Raw genomic sequence first — 13,433 nt, 5'->3', positions numbered from 1 at the left:
TGTAGAAGTGTCCTAATGCACTGCTGCTGTGTTAGGAAAACTATGCTTTAAACCTAGAAAAAAAACCAGTAGTTCTGAACCCACTGTTTCAGGTATTAAAACCAAAATGGATATTTAGCACTTAAAGTGGGCAGGGACATCCCATAGTTGTTTGCTCTGTCTAGCAGCTATTGACACAAGTCTGAATATTTGTTTCAGCAGGCTGCATCTTTCCCAGTAAAACCTGATGACCTTGGGAGTCAGAGAGCTGAACTTGCTGCTGAACTCAGCTGTTTCAGTCATCTCACCTCAGCTACACTGAATTATTGAGTAGCTTCGCCCTCCTTTTCTGCACACCAATCTTTCCTTTCTTTTTCTTCTCCCATCTGTGTGCTGTATTGCAGTTCCCAGTCCCTCAATAACAGCACTGAGTGAGCAAAGGCAGAATTTGCTCCTGTCTGAGGATTCTGTGGCTGCCTTAGAGACCTCTCCTGCACTAAGAAGGTCATGCTGTTTGTCCCAGGCAGCACTGAACACATTGTCCATGCTCACCAAATGACAGTGATAGTTTACTTCATGCTCCAACAGCCACTAGTCTCTGCCTTGAGCAAAACTCTAGCAGGAGGAAATAGGTCAATGTCTGTGGCTGATGGAACATAGCACACAGCCCTCTGGCTGTCAGCTGGCAGTGTCCAGTGCATGGGGGCTGTGCTTCGTAACCCATCTTTGTGGTGGATTTGTATCTCTTAGGTGTTTGGCTGAACGTGCTGGGGAAGTGGCTTTTCTGAAGCACAGCACAGTGCCTGAAAATACAGATGGTGAGTCATCCAGAAGCTTGGTGAGTGGTGGCTGCAAGAGCTGAACTGCTGTATCTGCAATGACAGTAGAATGTCAAGTGTTGGTTTATTTTGAATTGAGAGGTCAGCAAAGAAATTCTAATTTCTTATGTGTTGCTGGAGCATGTCCAGAGAAGGGAAGTGAAGCTGTTGAAGGCTCTGGAGAGCAGGTCTTATCACAGTATCACAGTATCATCAGGGTTGGAAGAGACCTCACAGATCATCAAGTCCAACCCTTTACCACAGAGCTCAAGGCTAGACCATGGCACCAAGTGCCACGTCCAACCTTGCCTTGAAGTGCCCCAGGGACGGCGAGTCCACCACCTCCCCGGGCAGCCCATTCCAGAGGAGCAACTGAGGGAACTGGGATTGTTTAGTCTGGAGGAGACTCAGGAGAGGCCTTGTTCCTCTCTACAATTACCTGAAAGGAGGTTGGAGTGAGGTGAAGGTTGGTTTCTTCTCCCTAGTAACAAATGACAGGGCAAGGTGAAATGGCTTCAGGTTGTGCCAGGGCAGGTTTAGATTAGATAGTAGTAAAAATATCTTTCCTGAGAGTGGTCAGGCATTGGAACAGACTGCCCACAGAGGTGGTGGAGTCGCCATCCCTGGAGGTGGTCAAACAAGTATGTAGATGTGGCACTCAGGGACATGGCTTAATGGCCATAGTCGATGGTTTACTTGATCTCAAGAGGTTTTTTCCAACCCAGATGATTCTGTGATTCTAGTCTGTGATCAGCAGCAAACCCAGATGTATCCACAGCTGCATGCATCAGAGGAGATGGAGGTGTCCAGGTGATTTTCTGTTGTCTTTGTTGTGGGTTGGGCTTTTTTTCTTTCTTTTTAAGTATGTGATAGTTTCGGGGAACATTACAAGTGGAGTCTTAAGCTTCATCAAGGAATAACTTAAACAGCTGTAAATGGTTTCATACAGACTTGGGCTGCCTACTGAGGAAGCAGGAAGTGAACAAGATGTGGCCTGTCTTATCTGGCAGCTTGAGTATAATGCTGCTTTAATATCCTGGCCTTGCCTGACCATAATTTACAGGGGAAAAAACCAAACCCACCAAGTTCCTGTGACCCTAGACTTGAGGCTGCTGCAGACCCAGGTACAGTTCAGTACATCTTGCAAGTGTGAAGCAGTCGATTTTCTCATCAGAAACACAAGACTAAAGGAGAGGTGCATGGGAAGCATTCTGCAGTCAGCAGTGGTTCAGAGATGCTCAGATGTGCATTCTGCTCTGCATCTGCCCGTGATGCTTGGAGAAGACATGGAGCTAGAAGCACCAGCTCCACTTGATGTCTGTTCCATAAGTATGTTCTGTCTGATTGCAGGGAGAAGTCTTTTTCCGTGGGCCCAGCGACTTCGCTCCCAGGACTTCCAGCTTCTGTGCCGCAACGGCAGCAGGGCAGAGGTGACCGAGTGGAGAAGCTGCCACCTGGCCAGGGTCCCAGCTCGGGCTGTGGTGGTGCGGCCTGACACGGATGGGGCTGTTGTCTTCCAGCTCCTCAACCAGGGACAAGTAGGACACTGTTTTTTCATCTGTGTGTTGCATTTTAGAGGAGTTGCGTTTCATCTGTGTGTTGCATTTTAGAGGACAAACTGGAGAGCTGGGCACAGAGGAACCAGATGAGGTTCAAAAAGGACAAGTGCAGAGTCCTGCATCTGGGGAGGAATAATAAACTCCACCAGTACAGGCTGGGAAGTGATCTGCTGGAGAGCAGCCCTATGGAGAGGGACCTGGGGGTGCTGGTGGCTAACAAGTTAACCACGGCACAGAAGTATGCCCTTGTGGCCAAGAAGGCCAATGGGATCCTGGGGTGTATTGGGAAGAGTGTGTCCAGCAGATCAAGGGAGGTTCTCCTACCCCTCTGCTCTGCCCTGCTGAGACCTCATCTTGAATACTGCATTCAGTTTTGGGCTCCCCAGTTGAAGAGGGACGGGGATCTGCTGGAGAGGGTCCAGCGGGGGGCTACAAAGATGATTAGGGGACTGGAGGGCATGGCTGATGAGGAGAGGCTGAGGGACCTGGGGCTGCTTAGTCTGGAGAGGAGAAGACTGAGAGGGGATTTGATAAATGCTTATAAATATCTGAAGGCTGCCAGGAGTGGGGGACAGGCTCTGCTTACTGTCTCCCTGGGATAGGACAAGGAGCAATGGGTGTAAGTTGCAGCAAAAGAGGTTCTGCCTCAACACAAGGAGGAACTTCTTTCCTGTAAGGGTCCCAGAGCACTGGAACAGGCTTCCCAGAGAGGTTGTGGAATCTCCTTCTCTGGAGACTTTCAAGGCCTGTCTGGATGTGTTCCTTTGTGATCTGTGCTAGATTGTGTGGTCCTGCTGTGGCAGAGGGGTTGGACTCGATGATCTCCTTGGGTCCCTTCCAACCCCTAATATCCTGTGAGTTCTACTGCTCATCTAGCTGAGTTGAAGACAGGATATGTGGGTACCTTCAGCTCCATAGGGACTGGAGGCTGTGCAGGCTGTCACACATCCCAGCTGGAGGGATGTGTGACAGAGGCATTTTTTTTCTTTCATTGACATTACAGCAAAGGTTTAATGGGGTAGGTACCAAGTTTCAGATGTTTGACTCTGCAGCCTACGGTGCCCAGAATCTTCTGTTCAGAGACTCCACTACAGGGCTTGTTGCAATCACTGCCCAGAATTACCAGACATGGCTGGGTGAGGAGTATTTTCGTGCTGTGCAAGCCCTGAGCTGCGACCCCAACAGTAAGTAGCCTCTACATTTCTGTTCTTGACCACGAACAAAAGCAGGTGACAACAAAGACCATCTTTTTTTTTTTCTGCTTAATTGCCCTCTGACTCTTGGAGGGTTATGACAAGATGCCCAGTCTAAGCTTTCAGCATGGAGAAGGTCACTTTTTGACCTACAACCAGTACAACATGGCAGAGTACTTTCTTGTGCATATTGGCACACTTAGTGTAATCAGATGCAAGCATTTTCTGGGGACAGAGTGGCTGAAGTGCAGCCAGGCAGAGAGGAACCTGAGGGTGCTGGTTGACAGCCAGCAGTGTGCCCAGGTGGCCAAGAAGGCAAATGGCATCCTGGCCTGTACCAGGAATAGTGTGGCCAGCAGGACCAGGGAAGTCCTTCTGCCCCTGTACTCGGCTCTTGTTAGGCCACACCTTGATTGCTGTGTCCAGTCCTGGGCCGCTCAATGTAAGAAAGATGTTGAGGTGCTTGAATGTGTCCAGAGAAGGGCACCAAGGCTGGTGAGGGGGATGGAGCCCTCTCCTGTGAGGAACAGCTGAGGGAGCTGGGAGTGTTCAGCCTGGAGGAGGCTCAGGGGAGACCTTACTGCTGTCTACAAGTACCTGAAAGGAGTTTGTAGCCAGGTGGGGTTGGTCTCTTCTCCTAGGCACCCAGTGACAGAACAAGAGGACACAGCCTCAAGCTGTGCCAGGGGAGGTTTAGGCTGGATGTTAGGAAGAAGTTCTTCACAGCGAGAGTGATTGGCATTGGAGTGGGCTGCCCAGGGAGGTGATGGAGTCACTGTCCCTGGAGGTGTTTAAAAGGAGGCCAGATGAGGCACTTAGTGCCCTGGATTAGTTAATTAGAAGGGTTAGGTGGTAGGTTGGAATGGATGATCCTGAAGGTCTTTTCCAACCTGGTTAATTCTGTGATTTTCTACCCTTCCTGCTGTCTGTGAAACATTGCTCTGGTAAGCTGCTGCTGCTTACCTACTACTCACATTTCTTACCTGCTAATGAGGAGGAATAGTAACATCTTGCTGTGTAAATCCTTAGATAGTCTCTAAGGCATGGATAGATGGGTTACTACCAGAGAGTTTCTTCCAGAAATCCAGAAATTGAAGCATTAACTGTCTCTTCTGCTGTTGAAAGAGTGCAGAAATCAATAGATGTGTGTTCTGGCAAAGTCAGAAACACAGATTGTAACAATCTCTGCCTTAAGAAGCTTAATGGCAACTGAACCTCCCAGATGTGCTCTGCACTGTGACAAAGCCCCCCCCCCCACCTCCTAGACGTTTCTGGGTGTTGCTCAGTGACTGTCAGGTAGGAGGAAGCCTGGGTTCAGCGTGGTGTTTTGCTGCCCTCAGATGACACATTATGGTTGTGCTGACTGGCCAGTAGTTCTAAGATTTCTTGTTCCATTGCTATGGATGGCTTTGCAGTGTGGACATGAAAGTGCTCTGGATTGCTCTGTGGCTGTTAATCAGTTGTCACTCTGAGCTAGCGAGATGCTGAGAAACCCCAAAGTAAACACTTCTAACAGCATGGGTGGTACATATGTGACACTGGGCAGCGTGCATCCCTCCTGGTCGACTGCAGAGAAAGCCAACTTGGTATTTACTTTCCCGTTTTGTGCAGCGCTGCCAGAAAGCCTGATCTGGTGTGTTGTGTCCACTGAGGAGATCTGGAAATGTGGGGAAATGGCCACTGCCTTTAGGCTAAAGAATTTGAGCCCAGCAATTCAGTGTATTTCAGCCAAGACAAAGGAAGAGTGCATGGAGCTTATCCAGGTAGGCTGTTCCAATCCTTGTGCAGTAAGCCAAATTAGCAGGATAGGTAGGATCAGAGATAGACACACTTAGGTGTTAGGAACGCTGGATTTCATGGTGACCTGTAGCTCAAATGGTGCCATGGTCTGGTTGATTGGACAGGGCTGGGTGCTAGGTTGGACTGGATGAGCTTGGAGGTCTCTTCCAACCTGATTGATTTTATGGTACAAATAGGTCTGAATCATGATGATCTTCAGTTGTGATGAGGGAGTTGCTGCCCATCCAGCTGAAGCCTCTGTGTGTGACATCTCCTGTCCTCATTTCACTGATGATGTTTGGGGAGGGGTCTGTAGCAGCATATTGCTCTTTTGCTGTGAGACTTGCCTTTGAGATGGAGCAGGCACCATGCTAGAAGTGTCATCACTGTAGCAAGAAAAGTATTGGCCTTTTTTTTTTCCTTCACATAAATCCTACATTTTCTTTTCTTCTTTCCAGAAAAAGGAAAGTCATGCTGTAGCTCTGGGTGGAGCTGACATTTACACTGCTGGGAAGACATATGGCCTTGTACCTGCTGCTGGAGAAAGTTACTCTGGTAAGAAGGTCAGGAAACAAATATAGACTTTATTTTTCCAGGTTGTTTGACAACAACTCTGAAAGCACAGCTCTGCTGGGAAAGCTGTTTCCAAAGGAAATGAGAATTATTATCTTCACGTCATGGATAGAGGAGGAAATAAGTATGGGATGGGTTCCCACAGAGAACTCATAGCAACATTTATCTGTCCTGCTGCAGGACTAGGTTGAGTCTTTGGCAGTTTTGACTCTTGATCTCTTTGTTTGTCTTTTCAGTTCTGTAGAAAAATATTGACAATAGGGAGAAAAAAAAAGCATTGAGAAAATCAAAATATTTTTACCATTAGCAAAACTACAGAAATAACACAGAAACAAATTCTTCCAGGCAGTGTGGCTGCTTCAGAGTCACTCTGGAGGAACACTTGTGGACCTTGTGTCTCTAAGGCAGATCTTCGGTGTTCTGCAAAACTGATAGAAACTTTAATACAGGTTTGAGTCTTTCCATCAAAATAACTTCTTAAGGTAGTTTTGTCAAGTTAGTACTGACCCAAATGTTGTTTTTCAGAGGGATGCATTTGTAAGAGCTCATGTTAACAAGAATATGCTCAGATTTATCTCTAGATGATTCAGCTCAGGTGCACAGCAGTACCAGTGTACGGACTGTAAGGGAAGGCAGCATTGTGAAGCAGTAGAAGTGAAGGATAATCAAGGGTGCATTCATCATTCCCAAGCAGCTGATGGCTGCTGCAGCAATGTTGGCACAATGGAAGCATAGTGGATCTGTAGATGGACATTAGGTAGGAATGCTTGAGGGAAGCTGTAATGCATTTTGTTTTCTTTCTGCAAGCTGATGACAGCAGCAATGCATACTATGCTGTGGTCTTAGTGAAACGAAACCCATCCAATGCTTTCACCATCAATGACCTGAAGGGGAAGAAGTCCTGCCACACAGGGCTGGGCAGAACTGCTGGATGGAACATCCCCATTGGCTTGCTGATTAAGAGGGGTATCATTAAGACCAGAGATTGCAATATTCCTCAAGGTAAGACAACAGGAGTACATGTGAAAAAATACACTAGCAATTTAACTACAGACTTCAATTAGAGAAGCCATTTTGACATTTCACAGCTCTGTATTGTTTGTCTCTTGTGAGGGAGTGTTGTGTTTTCATTGTAGTCATTTGAAACTTTGGAGTTTGCCACCAGAGTAGACTGATGGAGAGGTCATACTCAGGGTGTAACATCTACCATATCTCTTTTTTTCCTTTATCATAAAGTCACTGGCAAATTTAAGTTGGAAGGGATCTTTGGAAGTGATCTGATCCAACCAGTTGCTCAAAAGAGGTGCAGTTAGAGCAGAGGGCCCAGGGCCACGTCCAGGCATAACTGGACATTACACACAACCTTGCTGGGTTTTTGTCCTAGTGTCTGACCATCCTTTGCATAAAGAAATATTTTTCCTGTATCTAATCAAAATTCTCCTTCTTGTATACTTCAGCCTGTTGCTTCTTATTCTTTGTCTCTGAGAAGGATCTGAATCTGGTTTCTTGAAAAAACAGCCCACTGTGTAAATGAGGACAGCCATATGCTGTTTGCTCTCTTCTCTCCAGGCTGACCAAACCCAGCTCTCAGCCTGATACATTAGGTGTTTGCAACTCTCTGGCATCTTATTTGTTCTAGAACATCAATGTCTTTCTGACACTGGGAGTTCAAACTTTGGCACCAGTGCCAGAGGAGAATAACAACTTATTCTTACTGCTCCATTGACACAAACCAGTGTGCCATTAGCCTTCAAAGGCACAGAAGCACCCTGACCATTTGTAGTCAACTTGTTCACCGAGTTCCCCAGGTCCTTTTTTTACAGAGTTGCTTTTCACCCTGCCAGTCCTCAGCCTGTCATGATCTTATCCCACCCTAAAACCAGGATTTTGCATTCATCTTTCTTGGACTTTGAGTCTCCTATCAGCCTGTTTGTCCTGCCTTCAGTGGCAGCCCTGGCCTCCTGCCTATCAAACTGCAGAAGTTTATTCCAGCTCACAGAAATGCATGTGAAGAGCTCACTGCTTTCTGTAATTAATTGATTTTAGGTTTATCAGATGGTCTTGAAAATCCTGCTTTCATACCTGACTGTCTCAGCTCTTCCTTGAAGATACTGCCTCAAGTCAGGTATCAATGATTGGATAGTCAGAGACGCTCAGATTTGTCTGTACTCTCTAGGTGGTGGGATGTCACTGGCAATGAATTTATCCCTGCCCTGATCTTTACTGACTTTATTTTCAAGCTGTAATTAGTCATGGAGCAACTTAGCACAACCAGGAAAGGGTCTATGAGCACAGAATTCCAGACTCAAATTTCCTGTTTCCCAGAAGGCTCCTTGGTTTTGTTGCATAATCAACTGAATGGTGCTTGGAAAATATTTTCAAGGCTCTAATTTGTTACTTCCAGTGAAGCAGCTGTAACTTGCATTTCTACTGCTCTTCTGAAAGCTCAGTGGTTATAACTTCATGGCAGTGTAGCTACCTTTCTGGTCAAGAGCTTATGCTTTGCTGTCATTATATTGGTTTATCTTTCTTTCCCCAGCTGTGAGTGAGTTTTTCTCTGCCAGCTGCATACCTGGAGCTGAGAAGGTCAATTCCCCACCAAAACTCTGTCAGCTGTGCATTGGGGATGATAGTGGAAACCATAAATGCAGTGCAAGTAGCCAAGAACGTTACTACAGTTATAGTGGAGCCTTCAGGTAAGCAATACCTCTGGTTGTTAGTCTGTCAACTTGTCAGAAGGTAAGGAGGAACAGTGTTCCATCCCAGTCAGCAAAAATCAGCTCTTGCTGCTCAAGTTGGATGGCATGTGCCATGAAGTGTGGCACTGTGTCTCCAGACTTCTTCAACAATACAGGTATGTCACAAGGTGTTACATTAAATCAGGGCAAAACCTTTTGCCAGCTTCCTGTCTCACAGCCAACCAGATGTCAGTGAGCCAAGTCCCTGTTTCTGTTTACAGAGCAATAGGCACCTATCTAATGAGGACCAAGTGTGCTGTCATCAATTTCCAGGCTTGCTGTGATGCAGTTTGACAGAGAGTCTGCCACTCTGAATAGCTGGATGCTTTAGCAGGGAAGCAAGCAAACAGTAGCCAGTTTTAAGCTGTTCTGAGTTCATGCTGAGCATGGCAGGCTAGGGAGGGGAAGCCTTACTTGTTGGGGATGTATGTGAAGGTAGCTTAAGATTTGGGTTAGAAGTGGAGGATTAACAACCTTCTGCAAGGTAGGGGTGAGTCTGGCTGAGATACTTAGGTGATCCTCTCTGGAAAGGGAATGAGTTATGGAAGGTGACTGACGTGACCTTAAAATGCAGCCTCAGATTTTTCGGGTTTCTTCAGTGCTGGATATCACAGAAACATTCCAGTTGGAAAAGCCCCTCAGGATCACCAAGGTGCACCCTAAACCACGTCCCTAAGTACCATAGCCAAACAATTTTCAAACACATCCAGGGTTGGTGACTCAATGACCTCCCTGGGCAGCTCATTCCAATCCCTGTCCACTCTTGCTGGGAAAAAACGTTTCCTAATGTCCAGTCTAAACCCTACCCAATGGCAGCTTGAGGCCATTGCTTCTTGTTCTAGCACTATTTACCTGTGAGAAGAGACAGGCACCAACCTCTCCACAACATCCCTTCAGGTAGCTGTAGACAGTGATGAGGTCTCCCCTCAGCCTCCTCTTCCTCGAACTAAGCAGTCCCAGCTCCCTCAGTCACCCCTCATAAAATTTATCCTCCATCTTCAGACTAACTTAGCTGCAGGTATGAGAGATCATTGACTTTGTAAAATTCACAGACTTTGGGAAAATTAAACTCTGCAGAGTACTGGAAAACCTGTTGGGAACTGCCTTTCCTGATGGGGAATGCCCTGAAGAAACAGCTACTGAGTCCTGGGTTACCTGTGTGACCTAGTCAGCAGCATGGTGGTGAGACCTTTGATTATAAGCACTCATGTTAAACCAGGCACATGAGTAGTACATGCGTTTTGGTAACTCTCCCTCATACTTGTACTGCATAAACCATGCACAGTTACACCTCCATGGCATCTTGTTTGAGGAAGATCACCTTGAAAACGCTTGCAGAATAAACTCAAGAAACCACCACTGAACTCTACTGCCCACACATCCCCTGCAAGCACGCATCATTAAGTACCTGAACAGAGAGATCTCTTTGCTAGCTCACTCAGCTCACTGAATTGAGGCTGATTTGATTTGTGTGTTACTTGCTGGCTGAAGCAAGTGTGATGCATTTCTGCTGGCTTTATACTGCATTCCTAACAGTAATGTTAGGAGGTTAGGAATAAGTTCTTTACTGTGAGGGTGGTGGAACACTGGAACAAGTTGCCCAGGAAGGTGACTGGGGCCTCATGCTTGGATGTATTCGAAGTGAGGCTTGACAGAGAGCCCTGAGCAACCTCATCTAGCTGAAGATGCACCTGCTGACTGTAGAGAGAGGTTGGACAGGATGACCTTTGGAGATCCAAGCCAGACCATACTATGATCTGCTCAAGGACTGCAATGCCTCCTGTTCTCATGCAGTGTACCACAGGAAACTGCAAATGCTACTAAAGGTGTGCTGCTGTTTGGTCCTGAAACCTGATGGAATGGGATGCCACCCCTGTAGGGGAGGAGGAAGTCTTCCGGTGCTGTGGCCAAGAGAGCCAATGGCATCCTGGCCTGCATCAGGAACAGTGTGGCCAGTAGGACAAGGGAGGTTATTCTTCCCCTGTACTCAGCACTGGTCAGGCCACACCTTGAGTACTGTGTCCAGTTCTGGGCCCCTCAATTCAAGAAAGATGTTGAGGTACTGGAACATGTCCAGAGAAGGGCAACGAAGCTGGTGAGGGGCCTGGAACACAAATCCTATGAGGAGAGGTTGAGGGAACTGGGCCTGTTTAGCCTGGAGAAGAGGAGGCTCAGGGGTGATCTTATTACTGTCTACAACTACCTGAAGGGACATTGTAGCCAGGTGGGGGTTGGCCTCTTCTCCCAGGTAACCAGCAATAGAACAAGGGGACACAGTCTCAAGTTGTGCCAGGGTAGGTATAGGCTGGATGTTAGGAAGAAGTTCTTCACAGAGAGAGTGATTTCCCATTGGAATGGGCTGCCCAGGGAGGTGGTGGAGGCACCGTCCCTGGGGGTCTTCAAGAAAAGACTGGATGAGGCACTCAGTGCCATGGTCTAGTTGACTGGCTAGGGCTGGGTGATAGGTTGGACTCGATGATCTTGGAGGTCTCTTCCAACCTGGTTGATTCTATGATTCTATGATTCTATGTTTGCTTATTGTCTTAGGATCTGGTGTACTTGGTTTGCAGGACTGAATGCTGAACACATCTAAATTCACATTGCTTTGAACTCACAGATGCTTTGAATTTTTATCTCTCATTTCCTAAAGGTGCCTGGCAGAGGACTCTGGAGATGTGGCCTTTGTCAAGCACTCGACAGTGTTGGAGAACACAGATGGTACTTGCATATCTCTCTATTATAATTCAGTTATTCTTGAACGTTCTGCTCTGAAGCATTTGGTGACTGACAACAGCCAGTTTCTTTTTATTCAGGTAAAAACACTGACAGCTGGGCCCGGGACCTGCGTTCCAGTGATTTCCAGTTACTGTGTCCAAATGGTGCGCGTGCTGAAGTCACCCAGTTTGCTGAGTGTCACCTGGCTCAGGTGCCAGCTCAGGCCGTTATGGTTCACCCAGATACCAACATTTTTGCTGTGTATGGACTGCTGGACAAAGCCCAGGTATTCATAATCCATTTGTTCTACGTCTGGTCTAACAGACCGAGGATAAAGGCAACAGGATCATACTGCTATACTACGCTCCTCACTTCACTGGACTGGCAGCATGTAGTGTGCTGTTGGTGTGGGAGGGAGAAGGTCAAGACAAGCCAGGTAATTCCCCTAGTAAAACCACACTGGTACCCAGCCACTGGTTTTGGTGGTTATTATCCTGGAGCTTTAAGTGTTGTCCCAGGCTGCATGACTTTCAAGTCTGCTAGAAATAGAGTAGATGCTAACACTTTCCTGCCCTGGAATTTTCCTAGGAATGCAACAGAACATTGCTGGCTATATTTATGGGGCAGCCATGCACATGGTAAGCTAACTAGGCAGATCGTGCTTGGCTGCTAGTTAGGTTGCTGTCAGTACTGAAGTTGTCCAGTTTAAAAGCAATTCTGAGTATCTCTGTGCTAGATTTCAGTTGTTTCTGTAACTCTTGTGAAGCCAAACCATATATTCATAGTATTTAGATAGGAGAATTTCTTTAAAATACAGCTTTTTCCAGCTAATGACAAAAAAAAGCAAACTCACAAATGCAGTTCTTGTCATTGCCAATGGCAGAATTCTTTATTGAATCTACTAGAGCCTCTAAAAGCAAATGTGTGAGAGAGATTCAGCTACTGTGTATGCATTTCTACGCCACAAGAGTAACGTGGTACTTAATTGTGCACAATAATGACCATTTTCTTTTGTTTTTAGGACTACTTTGGAAATAACAGCAATGGAAATGGATTCAAAATGTTTGATTCATCAGCTTTTCAAGGCAAAAACTTGATCTTTAAGGATTCCACTGTTCGGATTGTGCCAGTAGGAGAGAGGAGGACATATGCAGAATGGCTGGGGAGTGAATATATTGACTCTCTCGAAGGGCTGCAAACACCACAGTGCTCTGGGGCAGGTAATAAGATAAGACAATACCTACTCATGACTGCTGCTGTTCCCCTTCTCATTTTGTGTCAGATACAAGGCTTGGACTAGCAAGGTCCAGAGGGCAAATTCCAGGACACCTCTGCCCTTCCACCTTTTTCTTCAGATAAGCTGTTTGGTTAATGTGCTGTGCTAACATTTGACTGTCTCTTCCTGCCTTTTTGAGGGGAAGTGCTAACAGCACCTGCTTGTTGGGGGAGTGGAGTGGGGCTGGAAGGTGAATGGGGTGGAACTTGGGGCAGAGGCCAGCAGTACTCATGAGCATGGTTTACAAGACCAATCCAAAACTGGCACATTTTTGCCATCGTTGCCGATGTTAAAGCACCCTGGGCTGGAGGATTCCCAGGTGCTCTTTAGATGGATTTTACTGGGGTTTTGATCTTTAAAGGAATTTCTGCATCTTGAAATGCAGTATCAAAACTTGTCTGGTGAACCCCCTCTGGCTTCCTGGCTGGCTCAGATGCCTACATCCCTGCTTATCCCACTTTAGAGCTGCTGAGGGTATGTTTCTGATGAGCTCTGTTGCCAGAAGAGGTAAGTGTGCAGAGAAGGTGGACAGACTGTGGACAAAGTCCAGAATAGAGCTTCTGCCGTGGGCAAGAATCTCCACCTTCTGGTAGAAGAAAGTAGGGAGCATCTCCAAAGTGACTGGATGAAAAAGGCCAGAGAGTTGTGGAGGGGGGGAATACCTGTTGGCACAGGAAAGTACAAAGACAGATTTGCACATCGCCCAAGCTTGTTGGCTTTCCTCTCTCGCTGCTTGAGAGGTGTCATCTGCCCTGTGATGTCTCATTTGATGCACTCCCCATCAGAGACTTGTGGCTGTCCTC

The 13,433-nt window shown here is 46.8% G+C and overlaps 1 protein-coding gene across 1 annotated transcript in view; it reads left to right on the top strand.

The window, feature by feature from the left end:
• Positions 1-13,433, top strand: part of MELTF (melanotransferrin) — a 32,374-nt gene that overhangs the window by 13,714 nt on the left and 5,227 nt on the right. Inside the window, exons 6-15 of the mRNA XM_064152847.1 lie at positions 730-797; positions 2,148-2,335; positions 3,360-3,540; positions 5,161-5,312; positions 5,787-5,883; positions 6,709-6,903; positions 8,441-8,597; positions 11,290-11,357; positions 11,453-11,640; positions 12,376-12,574. Of these exons, the coding sequence (XP_064008917.1) occupies positions 730-797; positions 2,148-2,335; positions 3,360-3,540; positions 5,161-5,312; positions 5,787-5,883; positions 6,709-6,903; positions 8,441-8,597; positions 11,290-11,357; positions 11,453-11,640; positions 12,376-12,574 (1,493 nt within the window). The remainder of the gene's footprint in view (positions 1-729; positions 798-2,147; positions 2,336-3,359; positions 3,541-5,160; positions 5,313-5,786; positions 5,884-6,708; positions 6,904-8,440; positions 8,598-11,289; positions 11,358-11,452; positions 11,641-12,375; positions 12,575-13,433) is intronic.

This window comes from Pogoniulus pusillus, chromosome 13, assembly GCF_015220805.1.
Source record: "Pogoniulus pusillus isolate bPogPus1 chromosome 13, bPogPus1.pri, whole genome shotgun sequence".
NCBI classification, from domain to species: domain Eukaryota; kingdom Metazoa; phylum Chordata; class Aves; order Piciformes; family Lybiidae; genus Pogoniulus; species Pogoniulus pusillus.
Note: the sequence above shows the minus strand (reverse complement) of the source record. Positions and strands in the feature narration are given on the sequence as shown.